The 17,470-nt window shown below is 43.4% G+C and overlaps 1 protein-coding gene across 10 annotated transcripts in view; it reads right to left on the bottom strand.

Annotated features, from left to right (window-relative positions):
• PDE1C (phosphodiesterase 1C) overlaps positions 1-17,470 on the bottom strand; it is a 517,220-nt gene that overhangs the window by 315,455 nt on the left and 184,295 nt on the right. The window contains exons 1-2 of one of the 10 annotated variants that reach the window (XM_043872065.1): positions 6,812-7,345; positions 6,105-6,220 (exon numbers count right to left, since the gene is read on the bottom strand). The exons of 7 other annotated variants lie outside the window; for them this stretch is intronic. In XM_043872065.1, the coding sequence (XP_043728000.1) occupies positions 6,105-6,205 (101 nt within the window). In that variant the 5' untranslated portion in view covers positions 6,206-6,220; positions 6,812-7,345. Of the gene's footprint in view, positions 1-6,104; positions 6,290-6,811; positions 7,346-17,470 lie in introns of those variants that run through there. 2 more of the 10 variants (XM_043872064.1, XM_043872069.1) reach the window with 2 other exon arrangements.

The raw sequence follows: 17,470 nt of genomic DNA, 5'->3' as shown, positions 1-17,470 counted from the left end.
TGGTGGTACTACCATCACTGAAGAATCTTCTCCAACTAATCTCCAGGCCTCAAGTCTCTTCTCCAATCTGTCCTCCAGCCTTCTTCCAGAATAGCCATCTTAATCTCGTTTTGTTACTCGCTAGCTTAAAGTCTTTTAACACTTCCTTAGAACTTAGAACACTTCCTTAGAACACTTCCTTAGAAGGAATAAAATGTAAACTGCTTGAAATTACAAGCATCCCAAAAAAAGATTCCCTGAAAGATGAATGGAGAATGCCCGGAACACATTTGTATGTGTGTATAATGTGCTCAAATGGCAAACCATTCAAGTACTCTGGCCTGGAGAATCCCATAGACAAAGGAGCCCAGAGGGCTATGGTCTATAAGGTCGCAAAGAGTCAGACATGACTGAAACAACTTGGCGCACACATGCGCGCACACACACACCCACAACGTATTCAAATACCTGCCCCCTTAAACCATGAGCATGTATAGTTTTGAATAAACCAAAAATAAATTTTTAAAAAAAATTCCATGTGTCACTGCCTGGCCCCTGCCTTCCTTTCCAAATTTCTCTCTCCGTCCCCCCATCCCTCGGTACCTTGGCACACTGTTACCTCCACTTACTAGCTTTATCTACCCCTCAATATTGTACTCGATGAGCTGCCAGAGGATACCTCACAGTTACCTTTTAAAGGAAACTATCCAAGGTCTTACACAGGGAAGGTAACCCTGTTTCTTGGACAGCTGACGGACCAGGGACCAATGTGGGAGCCCACTGCTTCCAAGGTGAGCTGGGCGATTTCCGTCCAATAGCTCCATGTGGAATGACCGCAACTAGACCCAAACGCACTCTCTCCCTTGGGATTACCGGTAAAAGCTGAGCACAAGGAAAGGCACTGAACTCAGGCTGCGTTCCTCGTAAGCAGGCGCAGCTTCTCCAGCGGTCCATAAAAACAGCTCCGAACTCTGAGCTCATTTATTCTGGACTGACTGGATGACTCCCCGTTTCCCTTATGTCGCTGCAAAAGACTAACATGAATGAAAGAAATCTGTGCGTGTTTCTTCCTCAAGGACTCTGCTCACATTGTCTGCAGCTCACTGCTCACACCTTCTCTACTTCCCAGGAGGAAGTAGCTCCCCGCATATCCCTTGTAACTACAGTCAACACTTCTAGGTGTTCATCTCTTTAGCTATAGCCTTATAGCTTATCTACTTTGGCACACCCAGAGTTTATCAAAGTAACTGGCACATAATAGACACTCAGTAAATGTTAAGTGACTAAACTTCTGAACAGCTGCCTGACCGTTGATGACCCTATTTAAAAAAAAATGTCAGATGAGTAGAAAGACAATACAGAATGAGAAGGCTTTATTAAATGAGAAATAGGAAACCAAAGATCTAGGCATCTTTGCCTACGGATCCCCCTCTACCCTCTGGCCTACTTTTGATGTACAGTTTGGAAAAGTCACTTAAGTTCTCTGTACTTCAGTAGGGTTTTAGTGAAGACTTTCAGAGACCCCAAACTCAAAGGAGCCTAAGCAGGAACAGAGCCTGATGGATTCATGTAGCTGGGACAGCAGATTGAACCAGATAAACAACTGTAGGAATGGGGAAATGTGGGAGCAGACCCAGGAATTTTCACTCCTTCTTCTCCCCTCTGCTTCTCTGTAAGTGTTGGCCTGTCTCTGGTCATTGAAACGTCCTCTCCACACAGTAAGAAGTGAACCCAGCAGCAACCACCAGGAGAACCCAGAAAAAGGCAAAGCAGCACTCTCCCTTGGCCAACAGAGAATCTCCATGGAGGACTCCACTGCTTGGGTTCTGTGCCACACTTGCGAATGACCACTGTTGGCAGAAAGGCAAAAATTCTATGATTGGCCAATCTGGCATCTTGAGCCCATGGGGAACCCGGAGCAGGGAATAGGCAAAGGAGTGACAGGACAGGGTCTACTGCCATAATAAGGAAGGGGGCGGTGGGAGAGCATGCTGAATAGACAGAAACAATAATTCCAGTCTGTGACCCTAATAACCATACATTTGGGGATACGTCAGTAACCAAGACAGACCCCCAAAATACTATGCCTTCATGAAACTGTATTTTAGTTGGAAGAAAGAGACAATAAACATAAGAAATCATACCTCCATTTATATTCATAATACTACTTTAGATAATGTGAAAAAAGCAGCAATCATCTTCAGAGTGTTATATAAGCATAAAGTTTACTGTATTGACTGCCTCATAGTTGGGCAAAACAAACATATGGTGGCTTAATTACCATTGTGACAATAAATGCCAAGAAATAAGTGAAACCTGTTCTCTTGCCCTCAATTGAAAAAAAGAGAGAGTATCCTTTTATCATCATATAATAAGAAAAACTCTTGGTTGGGACCCAGGGTACAAGTTATGACTCAAACCCAGAGTACCGTGAGGCTCCCCCTCATCACCAGAGGAAGCAAGTGCAGTCATCATATTTTCCCTGACTGGAAGATTTCCTAACAAAACAGCCATTGGGAGGGGCCCTTAACAATTCCACCCACTCCTACAGAGGAAAGAGCAAGGACAACAGCACTTGGGGGACAGCTGAGGAAACAGAAACACTCACAAAAAAAGTCTCTTCTCAGAAATACAAGAGGACAGCACCCCCCTGACAGATATAATTAAGAAGGCTCAGGTGTATAGTGTTTGTTCCCTTCCAGCTTTGAGAGATGTGAGCATGTGTAGGAGAGGACTATAGTGGGAGGCTGAGGAACATCACCCCCTCCTTGAACCACAGATGGCCTCCACACACTGGTGGGCAGTACCTCCCTCAAGGGAAGAGGGAGTTGTCATAATAAACACCTGGGCTTGCAGGGTTTTGTCATCTCAGCAGTGGTAGATAGTGCTTAAAATTCACATTTCCAATATTTGATGTACGATTAGTATGCTGAGGATGTTACAAGGTTAGATTAAGAGTTTTTCCTAATTCTTTCCTAGAGAAATACGTCAAACAAGCCTAGCTTTCAAATATGTATTGGTAATTTACTGTAGACCACATAGTATCTGTTGGTACTGGAGGCACTTTCGTAACTAAAACAGACCAAAAAAAAAAAAAAGAACTATGTCCTCAGGGAACATATATTTTAGTTGGAGGAAGTAAACATAACAAATAAATTAAACATATAGTATCAAGATAGTGAAACATGCTAAAGAAAAAAGTAAAGCGTAGACAGGGGGATGTGTGGGGCTTATAATATACAGAGGATCAGCCCCTATATTCTCTGCACTGTAGATTCTTGGCAATAATCCTCTTGCTGCTGGTAAAGACCACTCCAGACCAGTGCAGAAAAGAAGAGAGATAAGGGGAGGAAAAGAGAGAACCTAGCTAAATATAAGTCTTGGCCTTCCCAACTTTCCACTTCAGTTTAGATTCCTGTGCCCAACCTGGGCAATGATGTTAATTAAACCCACCACCCATCTAGTTCATGAACTATTGTGTTGACAGTATCATGTTGTGACCTATAAGCCTATAATCTTCACTTTGAATATTGAAAAGTTTACCTCTGAGTCTTCATACTTGTTTCATCACATATTGATTAAGTGCCTACTATGTACCAAACCTTGTTCTAGGCACTGGAGGTTACAGCAGTGAGCAAGATACACACAGTCACCACCCTAAAGAACTTACATTTTAATTGAGGAGATGAAAAATTCAAAAATTGATTAAATAGGCAAGATACTTACAAGAAGGAGACAGATACCACTGAACAGTCCAGGCAGGAGATGATCAAGTCCTGAGCTTAGATGGCTCTCAAACGAGCTGAACTGAATTCCTATCTCTGGTCACGTATAAAGCCCCTACTATATAGATGTCGTGATAACAAATTGGTGTAAAAATCCAACTGCGGCTATTGAGTCTTTCTAAAATGTGGAAGAGCAGCTTCTTTTCTCTTATTGTTAATGCACTGTGCAGACAAATAGATACACATCCTTCCATCTCCTAATGTTTCTGTTTTGTTAACTGCAGAAGTGTTATTCTAAGTTGTATAAAAAAGCATGCGCTTTGGTCTCCAGAATCTTTAGCAACTTATTATAGCACTACTGTTTTGTTTTGTTTTAAAGTGGTAGTAAGAACCGTGACAGTAGTAAAAAAAATAATGTCATAACAATAGTAACATGTCCTTTTTCAAATTAGAACCTGAAGTTACAGATCTCCTGGGACTGCTGCTGAGCAGGATGTTTCAGAGGGGGACTCAAAAACACAGGCGTGGAAAAGAATCAACCCACACCTTTTATGTTCAAAACTACAGGGTGCTAGGTAAACACGAGAGACATGAAAATAAAAACGCAGATACATCACACCCCAACAATCTGGGGAGAGAAGCCTAACGGATGAAACAGAGGAAGTTATTAAGAGACTGTGTGTTCGTTGTAAGCTCCAAATACTTTTTCATATAAGTTTTCCACCTCAGCCCGGCTGATTTGCCCAAACCCTCTACTCCAACCTGAGTAGCTCTGTTGAGTTGGTTGAAATTGTAAAGAAGCCTAAGAGAAGCAGTTTCTGAGTATATGCATATGAGTCCCTCCTGCTGGGGTGGCAAGGAGACCAACTTGACAACACCTTGACACTGTATACCAGGGACCCAGACTTTATGGATGCAACAAACTTTCTGTGTGCACCTCAATATGATGAGATGGAATGTTCATTACCTAGGACATGAACTTGTAAACACCTCTGTGAAAGAGGTGCTGCATTGCATGCATCTCAACTGCTGGAAGAGCCTGCCAGCCAAAAAGACCAGATTTCCTCATAAGTTTACAGCCTCTGCTTGCAGCAGCCAAACAATCCAAAACTCATGCTACTTGGCATGGTTTCTCATTTAGATCAATGGCAATGAAACTCACTTAGATTACTGATGGAAGGGCTCTTACAAAGTGCACTTTAAATAGGGATGCCTTAAAGAAACACCTATCTTACTGCTTTCCTTTAGAAACTCTGAATATCCTGGTTGGAATATAGTCTCCCCCAAGATGAAGATAACTCAGACCAGTGCCTTTCTGATTCGTTTTGGGGTATATGTGTGCGTGTGTGTACGTGCGCAGGCATACATGTGTGCTTTCAAAAACATAACTGCAACAAAACAAACTACACAGGAGCTGGTTTTCCTATCACTGCCCTTGGTAGGAACAGAGTATCTGGAAAATATACTTGGAGAAAACCTGTTTTTTTTTTAATCTGCACTAGATATTTGATGGCAAATATCTGGTGGTTATGGAAGGTATCTTTGGAACCTACCTGGTCAATTGAGAAGCAAGCCGTAACCATACGGCTGTCACTACAGCTTCCTGGCCGGGATAACCAGCAGTTCATTGTTTAAGAAATCTTTTCACAGAAAAAAACATGTACTTTCAGGTCACTTCTCCTCAGCACCCAAGAACAGGAAGAACCCAATGAAGTGAATGAAATTCAGAGATCTCTGTCCCTCAGTCCAGCTAGAATTCTGGCCACCATATTGAAAACAAATGACCTATTTCAGTGTTCACATCTTGCTAGGAAACTCCAATATTGTTTCTGAACCCTACTGTCTCCAAAAACAGCCCTTCCTTCCAGTAACTCTTTTCCTGCTAGAAAGAATCCTAAGAAAATATCTGAAGTTGCAGTAGGCTAGGGAGAGAAAGAGGAAGATTTAACAGCCAGAAAGCATATTGAATTTGAACTGTTGGTAAGTTTTTGGACCACCTGCCAAGGTGTCTGCAAGCATTTTCCAGAGAATAACTCTTCCTTTGATTAAAAATCTGTGATCTGAGTCCCCAAACTTTTCTCCCCTGATTAAAAAAAAAAAAAAAAACTCCATGAAAATTGAGCTATATACTGTAAGTGAAATCTAAGGACATCTCCCCTTCCCCAAAGAAAGCATGACTTTGAAACAGCAAGGCATTCTACAGCACTCAGAAAAACACGTCTCATTGTTGAAAGCAAGGCAGCAGTGACTGTAATTAACTAGGAAGCGGTTGTGGAACTTCTCCCGCTGTATTTAAAGGGCCATGCAGGAGTGAGAGTGAGCAGTCGTGACCGGGGCTGTGTAGTCAAAATACTGATGAGAGAGGGGAATGAGGCAAGAGAAGTAAACAGGTTTACTTACAGCCCTCGGAGCCGAAGCCAGATTTTCTCGATCTGTTCGGGTTGCAGGTATTTCAGAGAGTTGCTCTCAAATTCTTCAATCTCCTTGGTGGGCGACTCCATAGCTGCAGGTTATCACTGGGAGTGAGGCCCGAGTGAGTTTGGGCTGTCCCCGCCCGCCTCCTGGCCCAGTCCAGCCCTCCAGCTCCAGCCCGGCGCCGCGCGTCTGCCTCACTTTCTGCGCGCGCTCCCTTTTCTGCGCCCCCCAAATCCTGGCTTAAAGCGGGCCCGGAGAGCCGGCGACCCTGGGCCCAGATGCCCCCCGGAGGCAGCTGCGGGAACCAGCCACGCTCCCGGGCTAGTGCCAAGGGTAGCAATTGCTTTTGCTCTAGGAGAAAGCACCTCGGACCTACTAGTATTCTTTTTTTTTTTTTTTTGTCCTCAAACAAAGCCGCGGGAGCGAACCGTGTGGCTGCTGAAGGATTGTAGGGGAAAGGGGGGACCGAGAAGGGAGGAGAGGCGGCGAGGAGCGAGAAAGTGAGAAGGGGAGAGCGGGGAGAGGGATGAGCCCAGAAGGAGCCAGCGCGGGGCCGGTCGGTCTGACCCCGAGGACGCGTACCCTGGCTGCGCCAGCGCCCCCTGCCCTGGGGCGCCCCGGGGCTCCCCCTCCCGGCCCCTCTCTCCCTGCCTCGCTGCCTTCGCGCCCCTTCTCTGTTTTCTGTCACTTACCAGCAGCTCTGCTGACAAGCGAGAAAACTGACAACTGCGAAGAGCCGTCCGCGAGCGCGCAGGGGCCGGCGTCAGGTCTGGCACCCGCGGGCGCGGAGGGAGGGGCGCGCGGAGCACTGCCGTCTGCGGGGCACAAGCTCGCGGGGCCCCAGCCCCGCACCCGGAGACCCGCGCGCGCCAGGGCGGCCCGCCGCGGCGCAGGGCCCCCAGCCCCGCGTGCCGATGGCTCCCGAAGCCCGCACAAAATGAATAGCACGGCACCACACTCGGAAATCCCAGGGAACCGAGGTCTGTGTCCTCTCCGGCGGCTGGTGGGGCAAACAGCCAAGGTGAGGTTCCGCGGAGTTCGTGCTTGGAGATTTCATTCACAGCGCTCACTTCCACGCCCGCCAGAGAGCCGGTTCCATTTTGAAATATTAAAGCGATTGACAGAAACTAAAGTAACCACGCATCACACTTAGAAACTCTCGATACAGTCTTCCTAATGGAAGTCTTCATCTCTCTCTCTCCCCTCCCCGCCGCCAAAAAAAAAAAAAAGGTGTGAAAAAAGGAAAATATAAACAAAAGTAAGGCGGTAGGAGTTTCCACTGACAGACTCTCAAAGGGTCCCTGCAGGGCTGTGCTGGGCAGATGTTGACGGTGTAGAGGAGTTTCAGCTCCAGGAGGCGACAACTCAGTATCTGAGTCCCCTGAGGTCATTCACAATGTCAATAAAGTGAATTGCTCAAACAGAATGGGATCAGGTATACAGTAAGGGGAGGAGGGAAAGAAGTGAAAGTCGCTTAATCGTGTCCGACTCTTTTCGACCCTATGGACTATACAATCCATGGAATTCTCCAGGCCAGAATACTGGAGAGGGTACCCTCTCCCTTCTCCAGGGGATCGTCCCAACCCAGTGGTCGAACCCAGGTGTCCTGCATTGCAGAGGGATTCTTTACCAGCTGAGCCACAAGGGGAGGAGGGAGGTGGGATTCAAAAAGAGACCAAAGACAGAAAAAGAAAAACTTCTGACAATTTGATTTCAGCCCTGATGTCACAGACTGGTGGTCAAACTCCCTTTTAAATACAGCCATCACCACTTCCCAGGGGCCATGTCAAACTTGGGACTCAGGGCTCCTGAGATTCAAGACACAGCTTGCCCCCATAATGGTGTTTTCCTCCACTGGAAGTTAATGATTCTTCCAGTTACACTCCCAGTATTCTTTTTCTGTCCATCAGATATTTGCCTGCTTCTCAAAATTAAGATAAATGTAAAGGTGAGAACTAGCTTTTCTCCATTGCTCAAGCAAAATTCCATTCAAGTGGCCTTGATAAACAAAATTTTAAGAGTGTTTAAATCCTAAATGCTCATCCATTGGGAAGTGGGCATTTATTTTCCAGAAATTAGAGTTAAAAGTGATGAGGATGGCATGGCTGACCCCATTCATTCCAGTGGAAAAGGTATCTGCTTCAAGGTGAGATGACAGAACTTTTTGACTGAAAAGGACTCACACACTCACCTACAACAATCTTAAGTCACCTCATTAAACTTGGTCCTTAAGGAGTTTCTGGAAGCACTTACAGTTCACTGAGTTGAAGGCAAAGGCAGGGTTAAGCAGTCAACATATTAACATAAAATTCATTTACCTAAATGAAACCAATTTACTCACCCAATGTCACCAAGCTCAGAACAGTGACCTGGTGGAATCGGACATTAAGAGGTTATTTTAATGACTTGTTTGGGGGATGCAAGACAGTGTATGATACCCAAATGGAGTTCCCATCAGACTGTATACCTTGGGCAACCTGCTATCATAATATGGAAGCACAGTAATGATAATAATAGTGAGTACATATTGAAACTTTTTACAGTCCCAACCCTGTTCTAAGGGCTCTACACTCACATAATACCAACAACAATATTATAAAGAAAATGCTATTATTATCTCCATTTTATAGTAGAAAACCGAAGCACAAGGAGGTTATCTAAACCTACCAGGAAGAGAACTGAACTGGAAAAGGCCAGAATTTGAGTTATGACTCATTACTTTATCCAATACAAAACTGTCCCCTTCACAGGATCCCATTTTCCACATCTTTAAAGAATTTATGCAAAAAGTTTTTTATGTCTGTTTCACCTTTATGATTCTATGAGGTCATCTGGAGAGAACTGGGGAGAAGAAGTGCTGAAAAGAAAGATGCGTATTGCTGAATACATACTTTAACTACATCATGGTTTCTCTAAGGACTGGCCTAGAATGAAAGGATAGAAGGGAATTTAAAAGGATGATCCTCAACTTCCTGCCCTCCACCATACCTATGTCTTTTTCTTTGTGTTACTGGGATGTTAATCAAGTCAGAGAAAAGTGAATTTTGGAAGAAAAAGGAAAGAAATCACCTTCACTTTTAAGTAAGCTAATCAGAGAAGGAGGACCAAAAATAGTCTTATAAGTTTGTGAAGCATGATTTTGTTTCATTTTAGAAAAGCTTTAAAAAAGTAAACATGTATGAGAAAGTTAACTTTTCTTTATTTTAGAGCCAGAGTAGTTTCTGGAGCTGGAGGAACCTTAAAGATAATCTAATTTAGACATCTTCGAATTCTTTAAGCAATAAAATATTTTATTTCAAATTAATATCTTATAAGGGATTTTAATACATACCTCAGATTTAAAAAGTAAAGAAAGAGCTGTTCTCATTGAATGGAGAAGTAGAGTCATTAGTTCTCAGGGTCAAAGCCCACCTCTGCCTTTTCTATATTCCATCTCTGAGTAACCAGTGCTCCCACTTCACAGATGAGAAAACTGAGGTCAAAGTACCATAAAACACCTCAGGATTCCTTGCTTCTCATTGAAGGTTCTTTCTAAACCACATCAGAAAGAGTTTGTCCTCTCTCTGCCAGCAAAATATTACTACTTTTGGATAAACTATGCTATTATGTCACTCAGATTCTGCTGTCTCTTTATCTATCACAGACAGGGTTGCATGCTGTACCAACACAACATTAAAAGCTACAATTTCCACTGGCAACCTTGCTTTGGAGGTCAGTCTCCATGGCAACTTCCTATCCCAGCTTTTTGAGTAAGAACTTTTAGGAAATCTTATATGGTAAAACATAATTAATTAAACATAGATGTGCATATATACATAGATATACATAACATATATATACATACATATAATAGCCAAATTAATAATCCACCAAATCAACCTACCTAAGGAGGTAAAAGACTTGTACTCAATAAGACACTGATGAAAGAAACTAAATATGACACAAACAGATGGAAATATATACTGTGTTCTTGGTTTGGAAGAATCAGTATTATTAAATGACTATACTGCCCAAGGCAATCTACAGACTCAATTCCATCCCTATAAAAATATCAATGGTATTTTTCACAGAACTAAAACAAATAAACTTAAAATTTGTATGGAAACACAAAAGTCCCTGAATAGCCAAAACAGTCTTGATAAAGGGCAGAGCTGGAGGAATCATGCTCCCTGACCTCACATGATCCAACAGTCATCAAAAGCCACGGTAATCAAAACAGTATGGCACTGACACAAAAACAGACACCGAGATCAATGAACAGGACAAAAAGCCCAGAAATAAACCCATGTGCCCATGGTCAACTAATACAGAGGAGGCAAGAATATACAATGGAGAAAAGACAGTCTCTCCAATAAGTAGTGCTGAGAAAACTGGATGGTTACATGTAAAAGAATGAAATTAGAACATTCTCTAATACTATATACAAAAATAAACTCAAAATGAATTAAAGACCTAAATTTAAGACAGGATACTATAAAACTCCTAGAGGAAAACATAGGCAGAACACCCTTTGACATAAACCACAGAATTTTTTTTTTGATCTGTCTCCTAAAATAAAGGAAACAAAACCAAAAATAAACAAATAGGACCTAAGCAAACTTGAAAGCTTTTGCACAGCAAAGGAAATCATTGGCAAAATGAAAATACAACCAACCTAATGGGAGAAAATACTTGCAAATGATATGACTGATAAGAGATTAATGTCCAACACATATAAACTTAAGATCAAAAAACAAGCAACTAGATTTAAAAATGGGCAGAAAGAAAAACTGATATGACACTTTTCCAAAGAGGAAAGGAAATGTCTAACAGAACATGAAAAGATGTTCAACATCTCTACTCATCAGGTAAACACAATTCAAAACCATGAGGTATCACCTCACACCTATCAAAATGGCTATCATCAAAAAGAATAAAAATAACAAACAGTGGGGAGGACGTGAAGAAAACAGAATCTTTGTGCACTGTTTGTGGGGATGTAAATTGATGCAGCCTCTGTGGAAAACAGTATGAAGATTTCTCAGGAAACTAAAAATAGAACTACCATCAGTTCAGTTCAGTTCAGTTCAGTTGCTCAGTCGTGTCCGACTCTTTGTGACCCCATGAATCACAGCACGCCAGGCTTCCCTGTCTGTCACCAGCTCCTGAAGTTTACTCAAACCCATGTCCATCGAGTTGGTGATGCCATCCAGCCATCTCATCCTCTGTCGTCCCCTTCTCCTCCTGCCACCAATCCCTCCCAGCATCAGGGTCTTTTCCAATGAGTCAGCTGTTCACATGAGGTGGCCAAAGTACTGAAGTTTCAACTTCAGCATCAGTCCTTCCAATGAACACACAGGACGGATCTCCTTTAGGATGGACTGGTTAGATCTCCTTGCAGTCCAAGGGACTCTCAAGAGTCTTCTCCAACATCACGGTTCAAAAGCATCAATTTTTCGGCATTCACCTTTCTTCACAGTCCAGCTCTCATATCCATCCAGCAATTCCATGCATGGATATCCAAAAAAACCCAAAAACACTAGTTCAAAAGATATGTGCACCCCAATGTTCATAACAGCATTGCTTACCATTATCAAGGTATGAAGCAAACTAAGTGTACATCAACAAGTGAATATCTAGAGAAGATGTGACATACATACACAATGGAATACTACTCAGCCATTAAAAGGAATGAAACTTTGTCATTTGCAGTGATATGGATGGACTTGGAGGACACTATGCTAAGTGAAGTAAGTCACACAGAGAAAGGCAACACTGTGTGATATTTCTTATATGTGGAATCTAAAAAAAAAATACAACACACTAGTGAATAAAACAAAAAGGAAGTATACTCACAAACTAATGGTTTGTTGCAAACCACCAGAACAAACTAGTGGTTACCAGTGTAGAGAGGTGGGATAATAGAGGGATGGGGCAGGGGGATGCAAACTACTGGGTGGAAGATAGGTTACAGGGATGTTTTGTACAACGTGGGGAATGTAGCCAATATTTTGTAACAACTGTAAGTGGAGTATAACCATTAAAACAAACTGTATAAAAATAAAAACAAAAAATAAGATCTTTGGTTCAGGAATTAAAACAGTTCCCCAAATAGACAAAGAATAACTTAACCTAAGTACCAAAAAACCTCTGCATCATCAGCATTAAGGATCATAAGATCAGAGAGAAAGTGAGCTCCCTGTGCATGGCAGAGTTCAAGCAGAAGCTGCATGACCATCAGGCAAGGGAATAGGAATCAGGCTTTGCAAACATAAGAATGACCCCTCAGGTCCCTTTCACTGTGACAATGTCACAAGTCAGTAGTAACCACCACTAACCACACCACTACCCTTACTGCTTATTGAGAACAACCATGTGCCAAGCTCCATGCTAAGCACATCACAGGTTGGCTCATTTTCACCCTCAATCAAACACTTCAGGAGAATTCATTATGCCCATTTACGAGCTCCAATACTTTGGCCATCTGATGCAAAGAGCAGACTCTTTGGAAACAACCCCACTGCTGGGAAAGATAGAAGGCAGGAGGGGATGACGGAGGACAAGATGGTTGGATGGTATCACCGACTCAAAGGACATGAGTTTGGGTAAACTCTGGGAGTTGATGATGGACAGGGAGGCCTGGCGTGCTGCAGTCCATGGGGTTGCAAAGAGTCAGACACGACTGAGCAACTGAACAACAACATTTACAAGAAAAGACAGACAGGCTCCCAAAAAGTCTGATCATTTTTGCAAAGATGCACTGCTATAGGGATAAAGCCAGGTTTTAAATCCAGGCCAGAGTGCAAAGTTCTTTTCCCTTAGTTATATCTCCTCCCTGAAGACACATAAAAAGACAAAAGATATATAACAGAGAAGGTGGAGCTGCAGGATCACAGTTGAGGGGTGGGGGGAATCAAGGAGGTTATATAGTAGAGATAACATCTGAACTGGATCCTGAAGGTGGAAGGTGGATGGAGGCAGGTCATTCTAGAAAGAGGGAACTGTATGGAAAGAGAAACAGAAGCGTGAGAAAGGGTGGAGTGTCCAGCAATCCACAAACAATTTTATGTGGCTTGCCTATAAGTGCATGACTAAGAGGAGCAAAAGAAAGTGCTAGAGGGGTCAGCCAGACCTGTATGGTCATGGAAGAAGTCTGGGCTCTCTTCTGTGGATGACAGGGAGCCATGAATACTCATCTTCTAGCTTTGAGATTATGACCACTTGCTTTGACCTCCATGAAACAAGCAGTGCCCTTGATAGATTTTTCATGACTTGCCAATGGCATCATCTAGAGTCTGTTGATGGGGAAATTCTGGAGAAGCCTTTAGGACATCACAAGTAGCACCACTGGGCTCAGCAGCCCCTCCTTCCCGCCTACACAGATTTGAGCCACTGTCAGCACAGGCTCTTCTCTCCCACGGGCTTTTCTTTCTGGCAAGGGGCCTCTTTAGTGATGATCACACTGCTTTCCCCCTTGATTTCTTCTCTTTTTGGTTTCATAATATGGGGCAGACTCTATACCAGGAACCACCTCCGCCATGAAAAAAAAAAAGGGGGGGGTGCAAAAAGAGAAAGTGGACTGATGAAGCCCAGAGGATCTAGTCTCAGCCCCACATGAAATGCGGCTCATCTATCCAGAGTGTGGCCCAGAGAGTCAGGGAGAGGAGACGGGAGGAGAGACAGGATGGAGTCCCAGGGGTCGTCTGATGTAACCTGCATGTGACCCAGTTTTTGTCCCTCTCTCTGGAAGGATCCTCCAGTTTCTCTGACAGGAGAAATTCGTGTAACCCTTCCAGTGGAGGTGACACAGGAAAAGGAAAGTACCAGGAGTAGCTTTGGATCACATGGGACCTGGAACAGGCCCTTGTTTTCTCTGGCCAGGGCTGGGCTGGGCTCAGGGACCTCTGCATCTTTCCCCAGCTCTCACATCCCTGACTCAAAACCTGCAGCCTGGTCTGAGCTAACTAAGGTTTTCATGGACCCAAAAAAGCTGTAGGAAAACCTGGAGTCTGGCTCCTGGCTAGATTTGACTATAATAAACATGGTGGCTAGGTTAGCCAATCGAGTCATCCACCTCCTACCTCTGAACAAAGTGGTCTGATGGTGACATGTAACCAATGCAGATCCAGCACTGGTCCTTTATGGGAGATTTGATGTGGCCTTTGGGAAAAAGAAAGTCTCCTTGTCTTTTCTCTGAGATAACAAGCCAAAAGGCTTGAGGTTATCTTGGCCCTGGAGTTATCTTTTTTTTACCATGTAGAGAGGGTATACCAGAAAAAAAATGACACCAACATAGAGAAAAGCAGAGAGCAGAACTAAAAAAAAAAAAAAGAAAAGTTAAAGGATATTCTGAGCTCCTTGATCCTGCTATGCTTACCCATGAACTTTTAAGTTATATTAACAAAATAAATACCTTCTATCCCACCCCATGTTGTGTTTTTTTTTTTTTCACTTAAACTAGCATGAATAAGGTTTCTGTCACTGATGACTAAAAGAATTCTAGCAAATACAACTCCACTCTTAGAGGATTGCTGTAAGTTTTTAAAAAAACCTGTATGACCAGTATCTTAAACTCTGAAGGCTCTCATGAGACAACAGTCTCTCCCCTGTCTCATATGTCCAACAGCACATGAAAGAAGGGAAGCTGGAAGGAGATTTTATTTTGATAAAATCTCTGATGTTATATATATAAATATATATATTTATTATAAATACATATAAAATATATAAAATCTCTGGTTTCTGATAAATAAATCAAAAATTGTTTCAATAACTTTCTGATAATGGCCTGTCAAAGCACTGCCATATTATACACGTTAGCCCCTCCAAACAACCCTAGAATGAGTGAAACACATATTATTGTTATCCCCAGTTTAGAAATGAAGTGGATGAGATCTGAGAGGTGGCTCAGCTGCCCTCCAGCTGGTCTACCCTCCAGCCAGTGGCCGGGAAATGTGACCGCACAAGGCTTTCCTGACTCCTGGCCCCAGTGGCCACCCTGCCTCTCAGAACACACTGCCAACCCAGCAGAATTAACTTGGCTGTACTAATGAAATTGAAAATTTTGTTCATGTAAAACTGCTGATGCTATAGTCAGCCAAATTCTGACCCAAATGCACATAAATTGGCTGGTTGTTCTTATATCACCATAAAGGAAATTTGAATATGAAAGCCTCAGCGTTGAAAGGGACCTTAGCCATCCCTTAACCTAAGGTCTACTGAGATAAAAGTGCAGCCCAGGCAGGTTCCATAACCGCACAAGGCCCAGAGCTAGATGTTGGTAAAGCTGGGAATAGGAGCCGTGTCCCCAGAACCTGGCCCGGGGCTCTTTTATCTCTGAACTTCTTCCCGGGTCTCAAAAACAGCTCCTGTGGCCACCCAAGGATTTGGCTCAAGGGTTGGTTCACAGATTAAAAAAAAGGGACGTCCGCTCAACCCATGGGTCATTGGCAAAGGCTTTCCAAAAGAAGAATTCAGAGGAAGAGAAACGCCAGGAAAGTGGAAACAGGTCACAACAAGGAACGGGGAGTGCTGGGGGTCAGGGGGACAGGAAAGGGACAATGGAAAAAGACTGGATCTGCAGACACGGGTGGGCCTGAACCACTACAGGAAAGCTCAGTTTTTCTATGTTCTTGCCGATAAGGAATCATTAAAATCTGCTGAGCAGGTATGCAGCAGAAGCAAAGTAAAATTATGATCTAACAAGTATGATTTATAAAGAAAGATAAAAATAAATCTCAAAAATTGTTTTTGAACAGCCACCAGAGAAGATTTGAAGATTCTTGTCTCTGTACCAAGGAAGGTTGGTGGTGGTGGGCAGGGGTGGGGCGGCAGTGGCAATCTCACAAATAAATGCTGGAAACTTTTAAATTTCACTCACTCACTCACTCAACAAACATTTTCTTAGTGCTTACTCTTTGCCAGGCACTCTGTGATGGTAGATATGCAGAGGTCAATAGAACATCCAGTGCCTACACTATGAAGCAACCGTCTAATTAGGGTACCAGAGGCTGAACAGATTATAAAACAATAAATACATCATTATAAATTGTGAAAAGTGCTAAAAAGAAAATAATCAGAAACTGTTTTCTCCAGTGTAGAAAAAAACGGGAGTGGGACCTATGTATAAGAATTTCAACCAGCTAGTGCTCTATAACAAATCACCCTCTAAAATGTAGTGGCTCAAAACAACAGCAAACAAAGCTTTTATCTCTCATGATTCTGTGGGCTGACCGGGCAGTTCCTCTGCGGGTCTTGTTTAGGGGTCTCTCATGAGGCTACAGTTAGATGGCTATCAGGCTAGAATATCCAGTCCAATGTGGTTTTACTCACATGTCTGAGGCCTTGGCAAGGATCTCCATCTCTCTCTTTCTCTGTCTCTCCCTCTCCCCTCCCCCCTCCTCCTTCACACAGTCTCTCCATGTGGCTTGCTGAGACTTCTTTAGATGGCAACTACATTCCAAGAGCAAGTGTTCTGAGAGGCAGGAAGGAGAAGCTGCCAGTCATCTTAAAGGCCAGGCCCAGAATTGGCACAGCATCACCTCCGCTGCATTTGGCTGATTAAAGCAACCATGAGGCCCATCTCTGATTCAAGGGCAATAGAAATAAATTCCACCTTCCAAGGCAGAGGGGTGGGGTGGAAGTAACACAGATTTTACAGCCATCTTTAGTCCACCTAAGTGGTCAGGGATGGCCTCTGTGAACACGTGACATCTGAGCCAAGACCTGAAGGAGGAAAAGCAGTCACCCAGGTAATAAGCCTGAGAAAAGCATTTCTGATAAAGGGGGACAGCATAGGCATAGATTCTGAGGCAGAAAGAAGCATTTGATGGGTCAAGGAATTGGAAGAAGGCAACTTGTGACTGGAGGAGGGACCTGACAAAGGGAAGTCTAGCCTGGAACTGGAGGGTGGAAGCAGGTGGGTGGAGCCACAGCAATCTTGAGGGCAGATTTATGGGCCAGCTTTCCCTTGAAGAGAAATGGGAAATCATTAGGGATTATAAGAGATGTGTGTTTATGAAGGATCACTGGTTGCTATGTGAAGAATGGCTGGAAAGGAGCAATAATATCCTCTGGCTTAATCAAAGATGCTAAATGATCTCAAAAAGTGACCTGAACTGAGGAGGGACCCCAGACACATGAGCTCCAGTATCCAAAATCCACAGTGATAAACCTGAACTAATTCGTCAGTGATGATGAATTCATTTCCTTATTGGTAGGGTTACTGCCTGAACAACAAAGAGTATGCATAGCCCATACCTACAAAAATAGCTAGCATTAGAATAGAGTAGATCTTCCCTGGTGGCTCAGATGGTAAGGAATCTGTCTGCAATTCAGAAGACCTGAGTTCAATCCCTGGTTTGGGAAGATTC

Source organism: Cervus elaphus, chromosome 18, assembly GCF_910594005.1.
Source record: "Cervus elaphus chromosome 18, mCerEla1.1, whole genome shotgun sequence".
Lineage (NCBI taxonomy): Eukaryota > Metazoa > Chordata > Mammalia > Artiodactyla > Cervidae > Cervus > Cervus elaphus.
This window is presented reverse-complemented; position numbering and strand designations above follow the sequence as displayed.